Raw genomic sequence first — 15,613 nt, 5'->3', positions numbered from 1 at the left:
AACTTCTGTTTTAACACTGTGGGGTTCATGATACGTAACCCAGCCCTGATTGATTACAGTTTGAATCAGCAGTAAGGCACCTGAGCATGATCAGCTTGGTCTCTTATTAGAAATGAGAAATTGGACTCTTGCTAATCTCTTCATGTAATTTTGTTCTTTAATGTTTAGGGAGACTTTTCAGAGTAGTATCTCTGTTTCCATTATAAAAAGAGATCATAAAGTCATGTGAGCTGGAATTCATAATCATGAAGTGTGCATATTCAGCCAGCTAATTTTAACATGATGCACATGGGCCTTTGAAAATGAAAATTATGGCCTTGAACTGGGCTTTCTGTGAGTAAAAGATGTAATATTGCAAAATATATAATCTCTGGGTGGTGAGGGTAAGGGCTTGTGGAGAAATGCTTACTAAACTCAACATATTTAGCCTAGATAACGAGGAGACTTAACTACAGTATGCAACTTCGATGGTATTTTGTGGCAGTAGCTAAAAGCATATGCAAAGAGTTTGGAATGCATTCCTTAGATATGAATTAGAAACAAGATTAGGATAAATTTTGATAAGATAACAGAAAGGCACTGATCCAGCACTTGCAAAGCATTTGATTTTGGTGTTGAGCTAGGTTGTTGGCCTGCAGAGTGAGAGGTTTGAGTACTTTGGAGAGTTAGCTGGCTTTGTAGCTGGAGTCTGACTGGAGGGTATTCAGCAGATACTGTGGTCACAGTTTGCTGGAAGAGAGCGCATTGAAGCACTTTACCATGAATCTCTACCGCCTTCCTTACAACTGAAATAAAAGTAGCAGCGGGGCTTGCAGAGTGGATAACAGACAATGCCTCTTGAATCTTTCAAAAGTCTGATATAATTATTAAATTTTGATTCTTCTTGATATTATAGTGCTGTTAAACTAATGGGTTGGTGGGATTTGAGAGAGTGAGTTGTGGGATGGTGAAGAGGAGACATTCTGATTTCTTGTTCCCTAGTAAGATCAGGTCAACTGGTGTGTTCTGATTAGTCTATGGTGGAGTCTGTAGTAAGCAAACATTGAAGGTGCTGGGATCCCTGCCTTGATGAGCTATAAAACTTTACATCCCCAGACAGTCACCCACAGCTTCTCATTATGTGTACCCAAGCTCTGCTCTGCATCTGCTACTTACCAGGGAGATGCAGAAGTGCTCCTAACTCATCAGGGGAAGGGAGAGTGTGGTGGGAGCAGAGGAGCCTTGCACAGCAGGTTATTGCAGTGTGTAATGATGTGGGACGATGGGAGTTTTTTAATGGCAAATAGAATACCTGGTAATGTATGTTTTCTTTTAAAACTTGTTTAGGAGATGGGGAGATGAGTAACTGGGAACCACATGGGAGATTTCCTCTTAGCTCTCAGCACTTTGGACTATGGATTGAACTGCAGATATAAAATAGACTCTAGTATCTGCCAAAGAGCAGAAACAGGGAATGAAACACAACTGACCTGCATACAGTCCCTCAGATCTATCTTTATGTCCATAATGCCTTCAAAGGCAAGATCTGATCATGCGTTAGTGATACATTCAGAGATTTCCCAGAATATGTAACATACTTCATGTGCATGAAAGGACAGCAACAGGGAGACAGCAGAGGACATCACAGAGGCTTAAAACAGGGCAGTGCATGGGTGGAATGGTCAGGACATAGAATCATCATAGAATCACAGAATGGTTTGGATTGAAGGGACCTCAAAGATCATCTAGTTCCAACCCCCCTGCCATGGGTGGGGACACCCTCCACTAGACCAGGTTGCCCAAAGCCCCATCCAACCTGGCCTTCAACACTTTCAGGGATGGGGCATCCACAACTTCTCTGGGCAACCTGTTCCAGTGCCTCACCACCCTCATAGTGAACAATTTCTTCCTAATAGCTAATCTAAATCTACGCTCTTTTAGTTTAAACCCATTACCCCTCATCCTATCCCTCCATGCCCTTGTAAACAGTCCCTCCCCAGCTTTCCTGTAGGTCTCCCTGGAGCCTTCTCTTCTCCAGGCTGAACAACCCCAACTTTCTCAGCCTGTCTTCATAGGAGAGGTGCTCCAGCCCTCTGATCATCTTTGTGGCTCTCCTCTGGATGCTCTCCAACAGCTCAATGTCCTTCTTGTACTGGAGCCCCCAGAGCTGGATGCAGTACTCCAGGTGGGGTCTCATGAAAGTGGAGTAGAGGGGCAGAATCCCCTCCCTTGACCTGCTGGTCACGCTTCTTTTGATGCAGCCCAGGATACGTTTGGTTTTCTGGGCTGCAAGTGTGCATTGCTGACTCATGTCCAATTTTTCATCTACCAGTGTCCTTAAGTCCTTCTCCTCAGGGCTGCTTTCAATCCCTTCATCCCCCAGCCTCTATTGATATTGGGGATTGCCTCAACCCACGTGCAGGACCTTGCACTTGGCCTTGTTGAACTTCATGTGGTTCACACGGCCCACTTCTCAAGCCTGTCAAGGTCCCTCTGGATGGCATCCCTTCCCTCCAGCGTGTCGACCGCACCACAGAGCTTGGGTGCACTCAATCCCTTGAACTTTTAGGAAAGACAGTGTTAATACAGCTCTCTTGGTGTTTACCAATGTACTTCTCTTCCCCTGAAATAAAAAAGATTTAGGCCACTGTAGTTTCTTTATGTCGTGGATATGATTCATTTTGGCCATGGGAGGAGAATGACAGTTACTTGCTACACAAACCTTTCCTGTGATTCATGGAGTGCCATTTGTGTCAGCCTTGAGGGAGGCACTTCATATGCTTCCCAGCAGGAAGGAAAAAGAGCATGATCATAGTTACCAGATAGGATATGGAAATTGGGTGGGAGGGAAGGGAGAGGGGAAAGGGAAATGCTGATTATTCAGAAGAAAGTTGCAGGAATGCCAAGATTCTGTCTGCAATATCCATTCATCTACTTAATGAAAAAGGGATACATACCAAGCCTATATATAATTAAGGGAAACATCATGACTGTAATTGCCATGTTCACAAAATAATATGGCTTATTATGTAACTTTTTTGTGTAAATATATCTTAGCGCTTTTCCTTCTGTCTCCTGGATCCATCACTGTTTCGTATGGTATGAAGTTCCCATCCCTGAGTGATGTGTTTCAGCAACAGTTTCAGGTTTTGCTCTCAATACAATGCTTTATGTTAGCTTTCTGCAGCGACAGATTTTTGTGCTGTAAAATACTAATATAGTTAGGAACTTAGGAGGTGCACTAGCTTGCCAGATCAGAAGACATTTTCCTTTCTTCACAAAAAAGTAATTTAAAAAGCTATGCCGCCATTTTCTTCCTAAAAGTAACAGCACATATTGGCTACTTATACTGCTTGTAAAGAAGAATACTCCATTAAATGACAACCCCTACTGCTGCACGGCAGGCTTTGGGGCTCTTTCATGGCTTCCAGCTGCTTCCAGCTGTTTTCCCTGTACCTGGAAACTGCAGGGTAGGACTAAATGGGAGTAGGAGAGGTGGAAACTTATGTTAACTTAATTTCCTAAGTGGGTTAGGGGCTCGTGGCTGGCTGTCCTCCCGCATTTGGCAGTATTTGGTGTGGTACATGCACCTGTGTCAGGAGATAGAGCTGTGGCTGTTCAGCCCTGGAGCATCGATGGAGAGTCCTTATCCAGCTGAGCAGATGCACAGCAACGTTAGAATGGGAAAGCAGAGGTGTAGATGGCGATGAAAGGGGTGAAGTTAGGAGGAATGCAGCAGAGAATAAAAGAGGATGTGAATTACTAAGCACATGTCCTGTATTCATTGATTTTCACTGGCAATTAAAATTTTATTGCTTGATTCACCAATGCTATTCAGTCTCCCATTATTTCCTGTGTTATAAAATGCTGGCTCTGTTTTGATTTTGCAGTAGCTATGTTTATTGGGGATAAGGGGCCTAATTATAGCTGTGAACTATACTGTACTGAGAGGGCATTTAAGTTTCTTCTGACTATTTCTGAGGCAATGTGATGAGTCATGAAATATAACTTTTGCAGAAAATGTCCTGATTGCCTAATGACTAGGTGTTGGTAGATGAAATTACACACACTCTCTCTTGTTCACATGAAACGAGGCAAGTGTCTTTCTGAGTAAGCTGTTTGTTCAAGTTACCCAAGAAATGTCAAGGTTTACAGTTGCAAAATAGGGAAAAAAGTATATGTTTGAGGAGCTTGAAAACACCTGCTGTGCCTTACAGATGTTTTAGAAATCCACAGCATTAATATTTGTCTTCATATCTGTAAAGAAAAAATGCTGCCTGAAAATAATACAACTGATCACTCATGTACACAATATTTTGTTTTGCAGATGACGCAGAGGATGTTAACAGCATGGAAAATGTCATGTTAGAATACGCTGCAATGGACAGAGAACTCAATCATTATATGAGAGCAATTGAAGAAACAGTAAATCAGGTAAACTGCCACTTCTAAAGTTATGAAAATAGATCCTTATTTAAATATTACATTAAAACAATACATAGTTGGAAAGATAGAACTTTGACAGGTGTAAAATACTAAAGTTGCTGGTACAACTAGTAATTTTTCTTCCTAGCTCACACACAGTGTGATACAGTTTCTAATAATGTGCTCATGTATTATTCCTCCCCACCAACCTCTTGCACCAGTTGGAATATGGGATGAATAGTGCTTTGGGACTGACTGAGAACTGTGTAGTTAAGACACCGTAGTCTCAGATGATGCCTGCTTCTCGTATTGCGGAAGACGGGAGCTGCGTAATGAATGAGGCAGCTGATTTCAGGAATAAATAAGTGGCTGTGACAGCGGGGAACTGATGACGCCTGGGTTCCAGTGTCTTCCTGCCACATCAATTTGCTGGCGCTTAATAAAGGGTGAGCTTGTTAATTGTTCACTCAGTTAACCAGGGTCTCGTTTGCTACCTGACCACTCATTTTTGCAAGAGCTGTTGCACTTCAGCGTGTTCCGGGGGTTCCAGTTCGGCGTTGAGTGTGACTGCAGTTGCACAACAGGTGCCAGGGCCATTCGCATGAAGCGCAGGCAGCACGTGTTGCATAAGCTCCTTTTCATTAGCAAACCGGGCTCCACGGAGGACGCCGTGGGTTAGGCAGCTGCATACCAGCTTTCGGAGGACTTCTCTCTCCTCGCCTTTGGCGGACAGAAGGCGACGTCGAACAAAACCCCTCGGACGTCCCCGCTGCGCCCTGGAGCGCGGCGCTGGGGGAACGGGCGGGGCCGGGGCGCGGCGGCGCCGCTGGCCGCCAGGGGGCGCCGCGGTTGCGTTCCCCGCGGGCCGCGCTCTGCGGCGGCCGGGCCGGGGCTGCCCCGGGTCCCGCTGCCCGCCAGCGCCTCCCCGCTGCTGGCCGGTCCCGCTCCGCCATTATCTCCTGTTTCCTCACGATTATCGTCCTGTCAACCCCCTTTCATTCTCTGTCCCTGGCTCTTGGACTCTGCGTAATCCGCTCTGTAACCTTGTTACCCCGACTCCTGCGTTCTCCCAGGCTGTCCGTGACCACACTCTGAAAACAGCTCCCTGATTTTCTCTTTTCTGACCGTCGCAGCCTGGCCATTAGCACGCAAAGTACTGAAAGTGTAGGCTCCACGGCAGGTCCGGACATTGATAGAGTCCATTTTAGTGCAGCCTGTACTTGATCACTTTAGTTTTGGGCCACATCATGCTCAGAGAGCTCAACTGTCTAAGTAACCTATTTTAGTGTCTGCAAATAGACTTTTAGGTGTCAATTTTGTATGGATTTCTGTAGAAGAGGCAAAAGCACATTCTTGATTTCCCTTCACGATGTGAAATCTGTGTTTCAGAGCATGAAGGTAGTAGAGCTTTTCAGTTAAACCTGTCTTGCTATTATCTTGCTATTGGTTTTTTGCTATTTTTAAAGCAAAAGCACAAGAGCAAAGCAATGCATTTTCCACTAGTTCTATTCTGAAAAATGCCTAGATGGTTTTTATTTTGTAGAAAGGTTTTCCTTTAATAAATTTTTAAAATCATCCTGAGTCAGATACTTAACTGAAAAATCTTCATTCAAATAAGTAAATATTACATGTTTAAAAGGAGTTGCAAACTATGTCTACATCAGTAAATGTTGGACAGCATTAAATACAGTCACTGTTCCCCATGCAGTTTTTAAATATACATTTCAACTCAAACGTCACCATAATTGCAGACCTCCTAGTTTATATTTGTCAGACACTGGATAGATCAGAGTTTTTTCCTTTTATTTGGAATATTCATGACCTTTAAAGCTTTTCTAGTACAACATAATGAATGTTGTCCTCACATCACAAGAGATTAATGATGTATATCCAGACTTGAGTGAAACATAGTAGGTTTATATTTTGATTGTAAGCTATTATTTATATGTTATTGATATAATAGAAATTTCAAGTAATTTTCAACAATGTAACTTCTTTCATTATTGCTAGTGTCAGCAAAACACTTTCTTCATCCTTAGGAATATAAAAAGTAAGCCCGTGCCTTCACCAATAAAGCACTGAAATCCTGTTTACTTCAGATGCATTCACTCATGATCTTTTAAGTTAAGCGCAGGTTTAACAGCTTGACTGAAGATATTTTTATGGGTTTAGGTAGGGCACTGATACATTCATGATTTTTCAGATTGGATTCAGCAGCATCTGTTGTGTACGTATCTATGCTTGTGTGAAAAAAAAAGTCCTGGAAGGGTTGGTTTTCATTTTTCCACCTTTTTTTCTTCATGTAGCTCATTTATGTTGTGTCAGAGACGCCTCCTTGGTTTGCTAAAACAAGCTCCTTCCCTGTTCTTTCATTCCTAAGGTTTTAAAAATGCAGCTCCAAGACATTTAACGCATTTAAGAGTCTAGGTGGATTATAAAGTCAGTAATAGCTAACTAGCCACACTTCTGTCCCTGTTTCTTACCTCGCTCTAGGGAATTTTCTGTACTTTCCACTGCCAGCATCCTGAGCAAACCTTTCTGAGTAACAGAAAGAAATGTATATAAGCTTCTGCAGGAGAACAGAGCTAGAATCTGTTCTCTAAAAAATAACAGCTAGTGCTTTGTTTTGGAGGATAGCTACATGCCATGCCTCTAGAACTGCACAGCCTATCTCCAGTTCCCTGTCAGAGACAGTTTAAAATCTGCTTATGGGAAACAGATACTGTTGCTGAATTTAGGACTGCACCTGGAAGTAGCTGCAGAAAGGCTTGGGTTTAAAATAGCCCCCACTGGCTTGCTCCCTGCTTCCATCTGAATTCCTTACCTGAGGGCTTTCTCTGGGGAGCTGCAGCAGTTCATTCATTTTCACAAGCAGACTTTTTCATATACAGTGTTAGCAGTACTTGTCTCAAGCTGCAAAACACATTTTATCTGATTATTTTGTGAGTTTGTATGTTGTCATTTTTTCTGGTCTGTAGTTTCTTCATAGAGCAGCAAATCTAAAAGTATGTTATATTCTGTGTTTCACCTTCTAATCACCTTCTTGTAGTGAAATGTCCAACTGGAAGTTCGCAAGATAAGGAGACAACAGCAGTTAAAATTCCTGATTTATTATTTTACTATGTGTACCTTTTAATGACATTGACAGAAAGATGATATTGTACAACAAAAGTATGTAATGTAAATAACTAGGAACTGGCATGAGATATAGTCACATGTTTTTAAAAGCCAGTTTTTTTGTTGATTTGGGCTGCAGTAGGTGGAATGCAGAGGGTAAAACATACCAGCATCCTCTTCTGGTTGAATCAGCAGCCTGTTGAGCAAGAAATGAGCAATTGAATCACAGTGTTTCCAACAATAGGCTGTGGGAAATCCTTTGTCTGTGGAAACTCCCTGTGCCACTGGATTTTCTTGTACCTGTGTAATGACTGGACTCCTACTGCTGCTGCTTTTTTTTTTTCTTTCATTTTTAAAATAAATTATCCAATATTCGGGTCTTTTCCATGTAAAGTCCTGACACCACTGTTATTTTTAGTGTAACAATAAAAGACTGGTGGAGCTGGAGTATCTCTTGCAGACTTCTTTATACTCTTGAAGTGGACCCAAGTGACTGGGACCCAGGCTGACTTAGCCAATTCAAGTGTCCCCTACTCTGGGAGAGCTCTCAAGTGGCCAGAGTGCCAGCGTATTGTGCCTGCTCTCTCATTCCCACTCTGGTCTCTAGAGTAGTAGGGGTGTTGGTGGTAGACTCTGATCACTATCTCAGCTTTTCAACATTTGGCTTGTTTGGGATTGTAAAAGCTGGGGTAAATTTTCTGAAGTCCCCAGACTCCTCTAAATAAAATGAATCACAATGTATTGTAGATCTATCCAGATAACAAGGAAGACATAACTAACTTTCTAATGTTGCATTATTCCTGCCTCTTTTTTCTTCTCCTGCAGGGAAAGAGAACCTGGGCTATTTTGTTTCTTTTGCAGGTGAGAGCAAAGTGTTGAATTTGGTAGTGACACGTCTGGCGAAGATTGCTGAGTACTTCCTCTTTGAAGTTACTGCTTTGCCAAACATCAATTTATCTTGCTAGAGTTGTGTCTGCCTTTTGCTAAGCCTGAGCAGTGTGAGGGAGGATAAAATGTAAACCTGAGTGAGGTGGAAGAAAAACATAGGAGATGTGCTGAAGAAAAAAATTAAGAGCCATGTTAAGGAAGGTCTGAGAGCAGGAAGAGGCAAACAGAAAGGTGAAGGACATGGGCTTGGGAAGTTCTGAGGTCACACAGACAGATGGGGAAGAGACTGATTGAAAAAGTGCTAGGAAGGAGGTGGTGTTGAGCTGAAAGAAAATGATGGAAATAATTGAAGTTGCATTGGTGCTTGTGTTTTCTCCGTACTGCTACAGCTTTCCCGTGTTGTTCTAGGTGAGTCATTTCTATCACCATGTTGGTGGCTGCTGACATTGTTGTTTTCTGATTGTCCTGCATGGAAACTGATTGGAACAATTATAACTGTAAATTAGATCAAAGGTAATTATAGTTTGAACACAGGAAGTGAAATTAAACATGTTCTTTGTTGGGTTTTATCTGTAAAAATCACATACAACTGATGTAGGTGTGTGTCTTGCATAGGGTTTGAAGTCTGGATGCGTCGGTCAGTCATGCCTGTGTGACTTCACACCTTGTCAAGTGTTCAATCTTCCTTTGGCAAAGATGAGGAGTGCACTGTGTTCCTTATACAAGAGCAGTTTTGTTTCTACAGAATATACAGGAACTGCTCTTACATTTGTTTTGTATTTTTGATAATAGTTCCCTTTAGACTAGTAAGTTCATTGGGCAGGGGATAGGAGGGGGTGTGTGTTCACTTTGTCAGTAATTTAGAGCAGATTACTTAATATTGGGGTCTGTTATCTTCATGGCCAAATGTGGAGGTTTCAATCCTGCAGAGGATTAATTCCCTTCAGTGATGTAGATCATATTCATTCCAAGTGTGCAACTTGTGAGTGATCTAAGGAGCATCTGCAGAAAGGAAAGAATCCTATTTCAAACTGCGTGGGCTATGTTTGACTTGCAAACTATTTAGAAGAATTCTAGTTTTTTCACTTAAAACTTATAATATAATGCTCTAGTGACTTGGACAGTCTTCCTTGGTCTCAGAAAAATGAAAGGGACTTAAAGAAAACATCTTTGTTACCCAGGCTCTGCCAGCATAGCAGTGTTGGCCATGAGTCCTATTGGAGAAGGTTCTGCCAGTGTATCATAGAATCACAGAATGGTTTGGGTTGGAAGAGACCTTAAAGACCAACTAGTTCCAACCCCCCTGCCATGGGCAGGGACACCCTCCACTAGACCAGGTGGCTCAAAGCTCCATCCAACCTGGCCTTCAACACTTCCAGGGATGGGGAATCCACAACTTCTCTGGGCAACCTGTGACAGCGCCTCACCACCCTCGTAGTGAACAATTTCTTCCTAATAGCTAATCTAAATCTACCCTCCTTCAGTTTAAACCCATTACCCCTCATCACTCCATGCCCTTGTAAACAGTCCCTCTCCAGCTTTCCTGTAGGCCCCTTTAGGTGCTGGAAGGCTGCTCTAAGGTCTCCCCGGAGCCTTCTCTTCTCCAGGCTGAACAACCCCAACTCTCTTAGTCTGTCTTCATAGGAGAGGTGCTCCAGCCCTCTGATCATCTTTGTGGCCCTCCTCTCCGAGTCATCTCTTTTGACAAAGCAAACTAAATCAACAAAACACTTTCTGTGATGGTAGCTCCACCTGCAGTGTGGGTTTTGCAGGACTAGCAAGGTCAACCAGGGAATGTGATTCCACACAGCTCACATCCTCCTCGGTGGCACAGCTATGGCGGCAGAACTAATGGGATGACCAAATGCAGTCTGTGTGGCAGGCACTGACAGTGTCATCAGTGACCTCTGCTGCCTGTTAGAGACAGGGCTGTGCTTCAAAATCAGATTGTCACTTAGTTTTTTGTAGGGCTAAGTAGCAGGAAGACTATGAATCCCTTGGGATTCATTTGTTTTAGTTGATTTAGGACTCTGCCAGCAGCTGGCACAGTGATACCCATTACAGTGTTGTCAGTGAAACAGTTTTTGACATGAACTTGCTAGTTTCATGGAACAAACAGCCTTGTTTCATACTGATGCTTTCTTAATGAGCACTTTGCTCTTCTTTTTCTTCTTGCTGCACTGTCATGACAGCATGTTTTAGGGCAAAATCCACTGATGATATCCATATCTGTAACTATGACCTTTACTGTTCCAGCTGAGTTCACAGCATTTTCTCTGATACGTGCAGTGCATCAGTGTTTCTTGATTCCGAAATCTTGTCTGCTAGCCATGAAAATTTTGAGACCTTCTCTTCATCAAAAAAGTCCTCTGCTACACAGAAACAGCTCAGGAAGATGTTTGTGAAGTCTGATACCATGAAAATGGGTTTAGTGAAATGGATATATCTTTTCTTGGGCTGGTAGGAAAAATAAAAGAGTTCTTGTAGTCTTTCACTGCATTTATTCTGACTCTCTAATTGTAGAAGCTAATCAATCTATTTGAAGTTCACCTACAGCGCACTGAAGTGCACCATCAGCAGCAAGTCAATCCCCTGGTGAAAGACATTGTACCTGCGCAGGTCTTCTCTTCCATCAAATAGTAAATAGGTTTCTGGAGAACTTGCTTCATTTTTAAAGTTTTTGTTAACAATGGATGTCTCCTTGGCTATTATTTTAGTATCTTGAATGCTAATTGGAATTGATTTTTACTGCTTGTTTACTTGCTAGCTACTAATGAAGCCACTTCAGACTGATAATTCATCTTACAGAATAAGCAAAATACAGCCATTGGATCAAATCCTTATGATGACTCAGGCAGGATAGTAGAGGAAAATAACATGTGACTCTATAGTTATGCCTCTGCATATATATAATGCCATAGGGCTTACTAGAACTTTTACAAGCAAACTTAATTCTGGCATTTACTAGCTATGGAGTTTTTTAACATTTTAAAGTTTCTTCAGTGCAATTTCTTTGATGTAATTCATAGTCAATAGTGTAATGCTTGCTCTGTCCTACTGCCGTCTCCAAACAGTAATTCAAACAATATTGCACTGTTGTAAGCATGTACTTCATTTCCTGCAGAAACTGGGACAAGGATGCATTTCAACACATTTCTAATATTTACTTTATAATATTTACTTTACTTTTTTGTGTCTGTCTCTGTATGTGTTGGGCTAAGCATCTGATGGAAGCTGCGTTTTTATTTTCCCGGAATTAGTAAGCTATGTATATAGTTCACCACAATAACATGTTAGAGTCCACATTTGATGAGCTGCAATAAAAATATTTTTTTAGTGACCAGTATATAAAGAAGTAGGAGTAGTGTTTTATTTTATGTGGGTTATATAGCACATCCTCAGTAGCGTGTCTGTGTGTCTCATAGCAAGGATAAAAACGTGTCCTGCTTTTTGGAGACTAAACCCTGGAAACCCTTGCACACGAAAATAGATTTATTTGACTTCACTGTGGTTACTTACATTTGTCAAGCTAAACATTTTCCTAAATATTTGCAGTGTCAACACTGTAGTTGCTGAAATGGCCCTTGGCTTGTGTGAGTAGGAGTGGGGCAGCAGGAGCCACAGCTGGTTAGCAGAGTGAGGATTTGGGTGAAAAAAAATGTTCTGGACCTAGGACCATCACATGGAACTGGGAGCTCTGTTGACAGGGTGGCAGCAGGGATAGTATTTAGAACAAATATGCCGAAAAAATCCTCAGAACCTCATCATAATTTGAAAACTGTGTTTGTTATGGTGGGCAGCAGTGCTGCCCAGTAGGTAGCAAACTAGCCTGGCATTAAGGAGGACTGGATACTATTTTCAGGTCTACTAGCAGCCTATGTGGTTGACCTTGACAAATTGTTTCACTCCGTGCCTTGGGCTGTGGTCCCATGGTCATTAATACCACTTTTGTGCAGTACCAAATCACCTGGTAGCACATTCTCATTAAATAAGCCAGATCACATGATATCATGTTTATGCTGGCTGGATGCCGCTTGCAGAAGGACAGACGCTACCTGATGGAGCATAACTCTGTGCAAAATTAGAATTGGCAGAGTGGGTTGCACTTAATCAGTGCGTCATGCAGCTGTGGTGTTTTTGATCTTGTACTAGACATACTGAAACTGAATTTACTATCTAGTTCAACCATGATCTCAGTCATGTGGACAGCATCCCATATCTCTGTCTCTAAAGAGAGATTTTTTTTTTCCCTACTTGAAGATTTCAAAGCATATGGAATTCAATTTTCTTAATTATTTTATTTTAATACTAGGGATTGTAATTGGCAGTCTGAACTGTTTCTGGAATTCCAGAAGGTCACAACAGTGAGCAACTGAAAGTCTCTGGTTTGGATCCTTGCTTTTCTAGGCAATGTCTGCATTTCAGAGTCAACAGGACATAACTGTGTCTGGGTTAGCTTAGCCTAGAGGAAGTAGATAAAATTAAGAACTGTAATGAAATTGGTAGGTGTTGAGGTAGATAGCCAGAGTAAATTAAAAGGCCATCTTCATCTCAAATCATGGAATTTTTGTTGTTGTTGTTGTTGATGAAACTTACTATTGGGAACACTGGAGCTGTAGTTTCAGTTGATAAGTAGTGAAAATAGTCTTTCGAATTAACCATCTTATCTAGAAAGCTCCTGCTGACAGTCCAAGGATTTAAATGCTGGGGCTGGTGTTGGGAGGAGAGCGCTAAAGGCTGGATGATTCTCAGCAGCAGGGGTTTTGACTTGAAATTAATTTCTCCTGTTAATTGAACACACCCAAGTTGATCAGTGTCTTTGGGGAGACAGTTCTGGAATGCCTTCCATAAAATGTTTCTTTCCAAATATTCAGTGTTGTTTTAATTACTGTAATTGTTTCCAGAGATTGTATGTGTATGTGGATATTTTAATATTCCTTCCCCAAAAGTTTAAATGCTAGGTCACTCATTTAAAAACATTTACTCTTTCTCCTAGTATGTTTTTTAACTGACCTTATCAATAAAAATATTCAGTTACACAGATTTTCCCTCTGCAAAATTCTTAGCAGCTTTATAATGAATCATAGATAAAATGTTGCTTATAGCATTAACTAGATCACAGTTTTTTGTGGCTGCTACTACCATGAATTTGTTTTTGTTAAAGAATTTCAGTTAAAAAGGAGTTAGTAGAAGTTGCTTCTCTCATTCCTGGCTTCCTCATAAATTATATTATTTGGGACTTTTTCCTGGTGAGCTATTCCATACTGGACGTAAACAGGAGTGTGCGTGCAGCATGTTACACGTAGTTTAGAATGTACCAAATTCTTGTGACTTTATGATATGGATTGTTCTGAATGTTTTAACTTCTACAGAACTGCATATTTAGGGTCTTTATTAAAATGGAAAGAACTGAAGGTTTGTGGAACATTTCTTTGTTTGGGTTTTTTTTTATGTTGGGAGTTTAAGAGCAGCTTTTTGGCATTTATTTTGTTAAATTCTATAATGGGTTTCTCATGATTTTTAACACATGCACTCTGCAAATGTCTGCAAATGTTCTGCAAATGTTGCATTGTCTTTCTCACCTTTCACATTGCTCCTGTTGATGTGATTTGATTTAAAAGAAGAAGCATGCCTTTGTGTTTGTGATTCACTACAGTATGTAACTATGCCTATTTTAATGCTTATTAAAATAATTTTTAAAATCTCGCTTAATAGTACATATGCATTTTATTATCTTTCTAACTTGAGGCAGAGGTTTCAAAAAAGATCTAAATCCTGCCAGAAATCAATACTAGATGTCACGGTATCTCCCAAATGTGGCCCCATTGTTGATAACCTACTGTGAGTTACAAACACTGTTCTTGATAATAAGGGTTGGCAAGTTGGACTAATTTCTGGGCTCTCATCTTATTTGACTGAGCTAAGTGTATAGCCTGAGTAAGCTGATTTAACCAGCTGAAGTATTTCTTTTATCCTTAGACTTGTGTGTTAACACTGACAGTGGATGAAAAATAATTAAAAAGACTTAAGAAAATAAGTGTGTACATCAGATACACCCAAAACTTCCTTGTAAAGTGTAAAGTTCTCATGTTAACTTGTACACACACATACTATACCTGATAAATTCCACAAAACCAGAGAAATTAAAAGCTCAGTTATGTTGCTACTGTTAACTTTTCTGGCACTTTTCAAATGTTGGTGCCTTACTGCATTGCCACTGCTTCTGTGGAAACAATTCACCGTGTTTATTCAACTAGATACTCATTATCTGTTCAAAGCTATTATGGTGCTACTTCATCCCCATGTGTGGGGAGAGGATCGGATAGTAAGGGCTTGGATGCAGTGGTGAGTTTACCAGGGTTGTGGGAAGATGGCAACTCTAGTATGAAAAACGTACGGGGTGTGGTTTTGTGGTGTGTGAAGATTGCTGTAATGATGAAGTGTGGGCTGCAGATGAAATGTTTTTCCATGGATATTTTTATGCTTAGTTGGAGGTGATCAAGGGATACAGGTAAAGGCTGGGCTGCACGAGAGGCAGTTTGGTCCAGTTCAGTAAAACTCTGTTGAAACAAGGCGTTTCTGGACTTAGCTATTAACAACCCCACTGTTCTTGCTCCCCACAGAACAACCCCATCTTCCCCTGCTGCTGTCTGCTAAATTCTACTATCTACCGGAGCCACAGCCCTCATCACCACCTCTTCTCCCTGGAGTCACACTGATTATGTTCAGTTTGGTGGGCAGCTCCTCTTCCTTTCCCCTTGCTTCCTCTCTTTCAGCTTGCTTAGGCTTTAGAATCCCTTTCTCATCCTCTTTTGACCAAACCCAGAGTTGACTCTTGTTAGCTGGTGGCATGCACTTGGAGAAGACTTACAGAAGCATTGCCTTTTCTCCCATCCACAGGACTGCATTATTTCTCTTGGCAGACAAAGTCTGACAGAACAGCGCAGATCCTGTTGAACAGTGTCTTAAGAGAATCTGGCCCATCAGACGGATTTGCACTGAGCTGCCCCATCAATTACAACGATGCATGTCTTTGCTAACCCTCTATGAGCTAATTAGACCTGAATATAACTAGTCATCCTCCTTAATCTACCAGTTAGGTTTGCATATGCCTGGCCTCCTTCATCAGTCAGGCTTATAAACATATATACAGACAAATCCCATCAACCAGGTTTATATGCACAGCATAGATAACTATAGTTGT

General features: G+C 41.4%; 1 protein-coding gene across 2 annotated transcripts in view; it reads left to right on the top strand.

The window, feature by feature from the left end:
- The window catches only part of NSMCE2 (NSE2 SUMO ligase component of SMC5/6 complex), a 138,681-nt gene that overhangs the window by 26,947 nt on the left and 96,121 nt on the right, over positions 1–15,613 (top strand). The window contains exons 3-4 of one of the 2 annotated variants that reach the window (XM_075743336.1): positions 4,307–4,413; positions 8,347–8,382. In XM_075743336.1, the coding sequence (XP_075599451.1) occupies positions 4,307–4,413; positions 8,347–8,382 (143 nt within the window). The remainder of the gene's footprint in view (positions 1–4,306; positions 4,414–8,346; positions 8,383–15,613) is intronic. The other variant, XM_075743337.1, reaches the window with a different exon arrangement.

This window comes from Balearica regulorum, chromosome 2, assembly GCF_011004875.1.
Source record: "Balearica regulorum gibbericeps isolate bBalReg1 chromosome 2, bBalReg1.pri, whole genome shotgun sequence".
In the NCBI taxonomy this organism is placed as follows: Eukaryota; Metazoa; Chordata; class Aves; order Gruiformes; family Gruidae; genus Balearica; species Balearica regulorum.
This window is presented reverse-complemented; position numbering and strand designations above follow the sequence as displayed.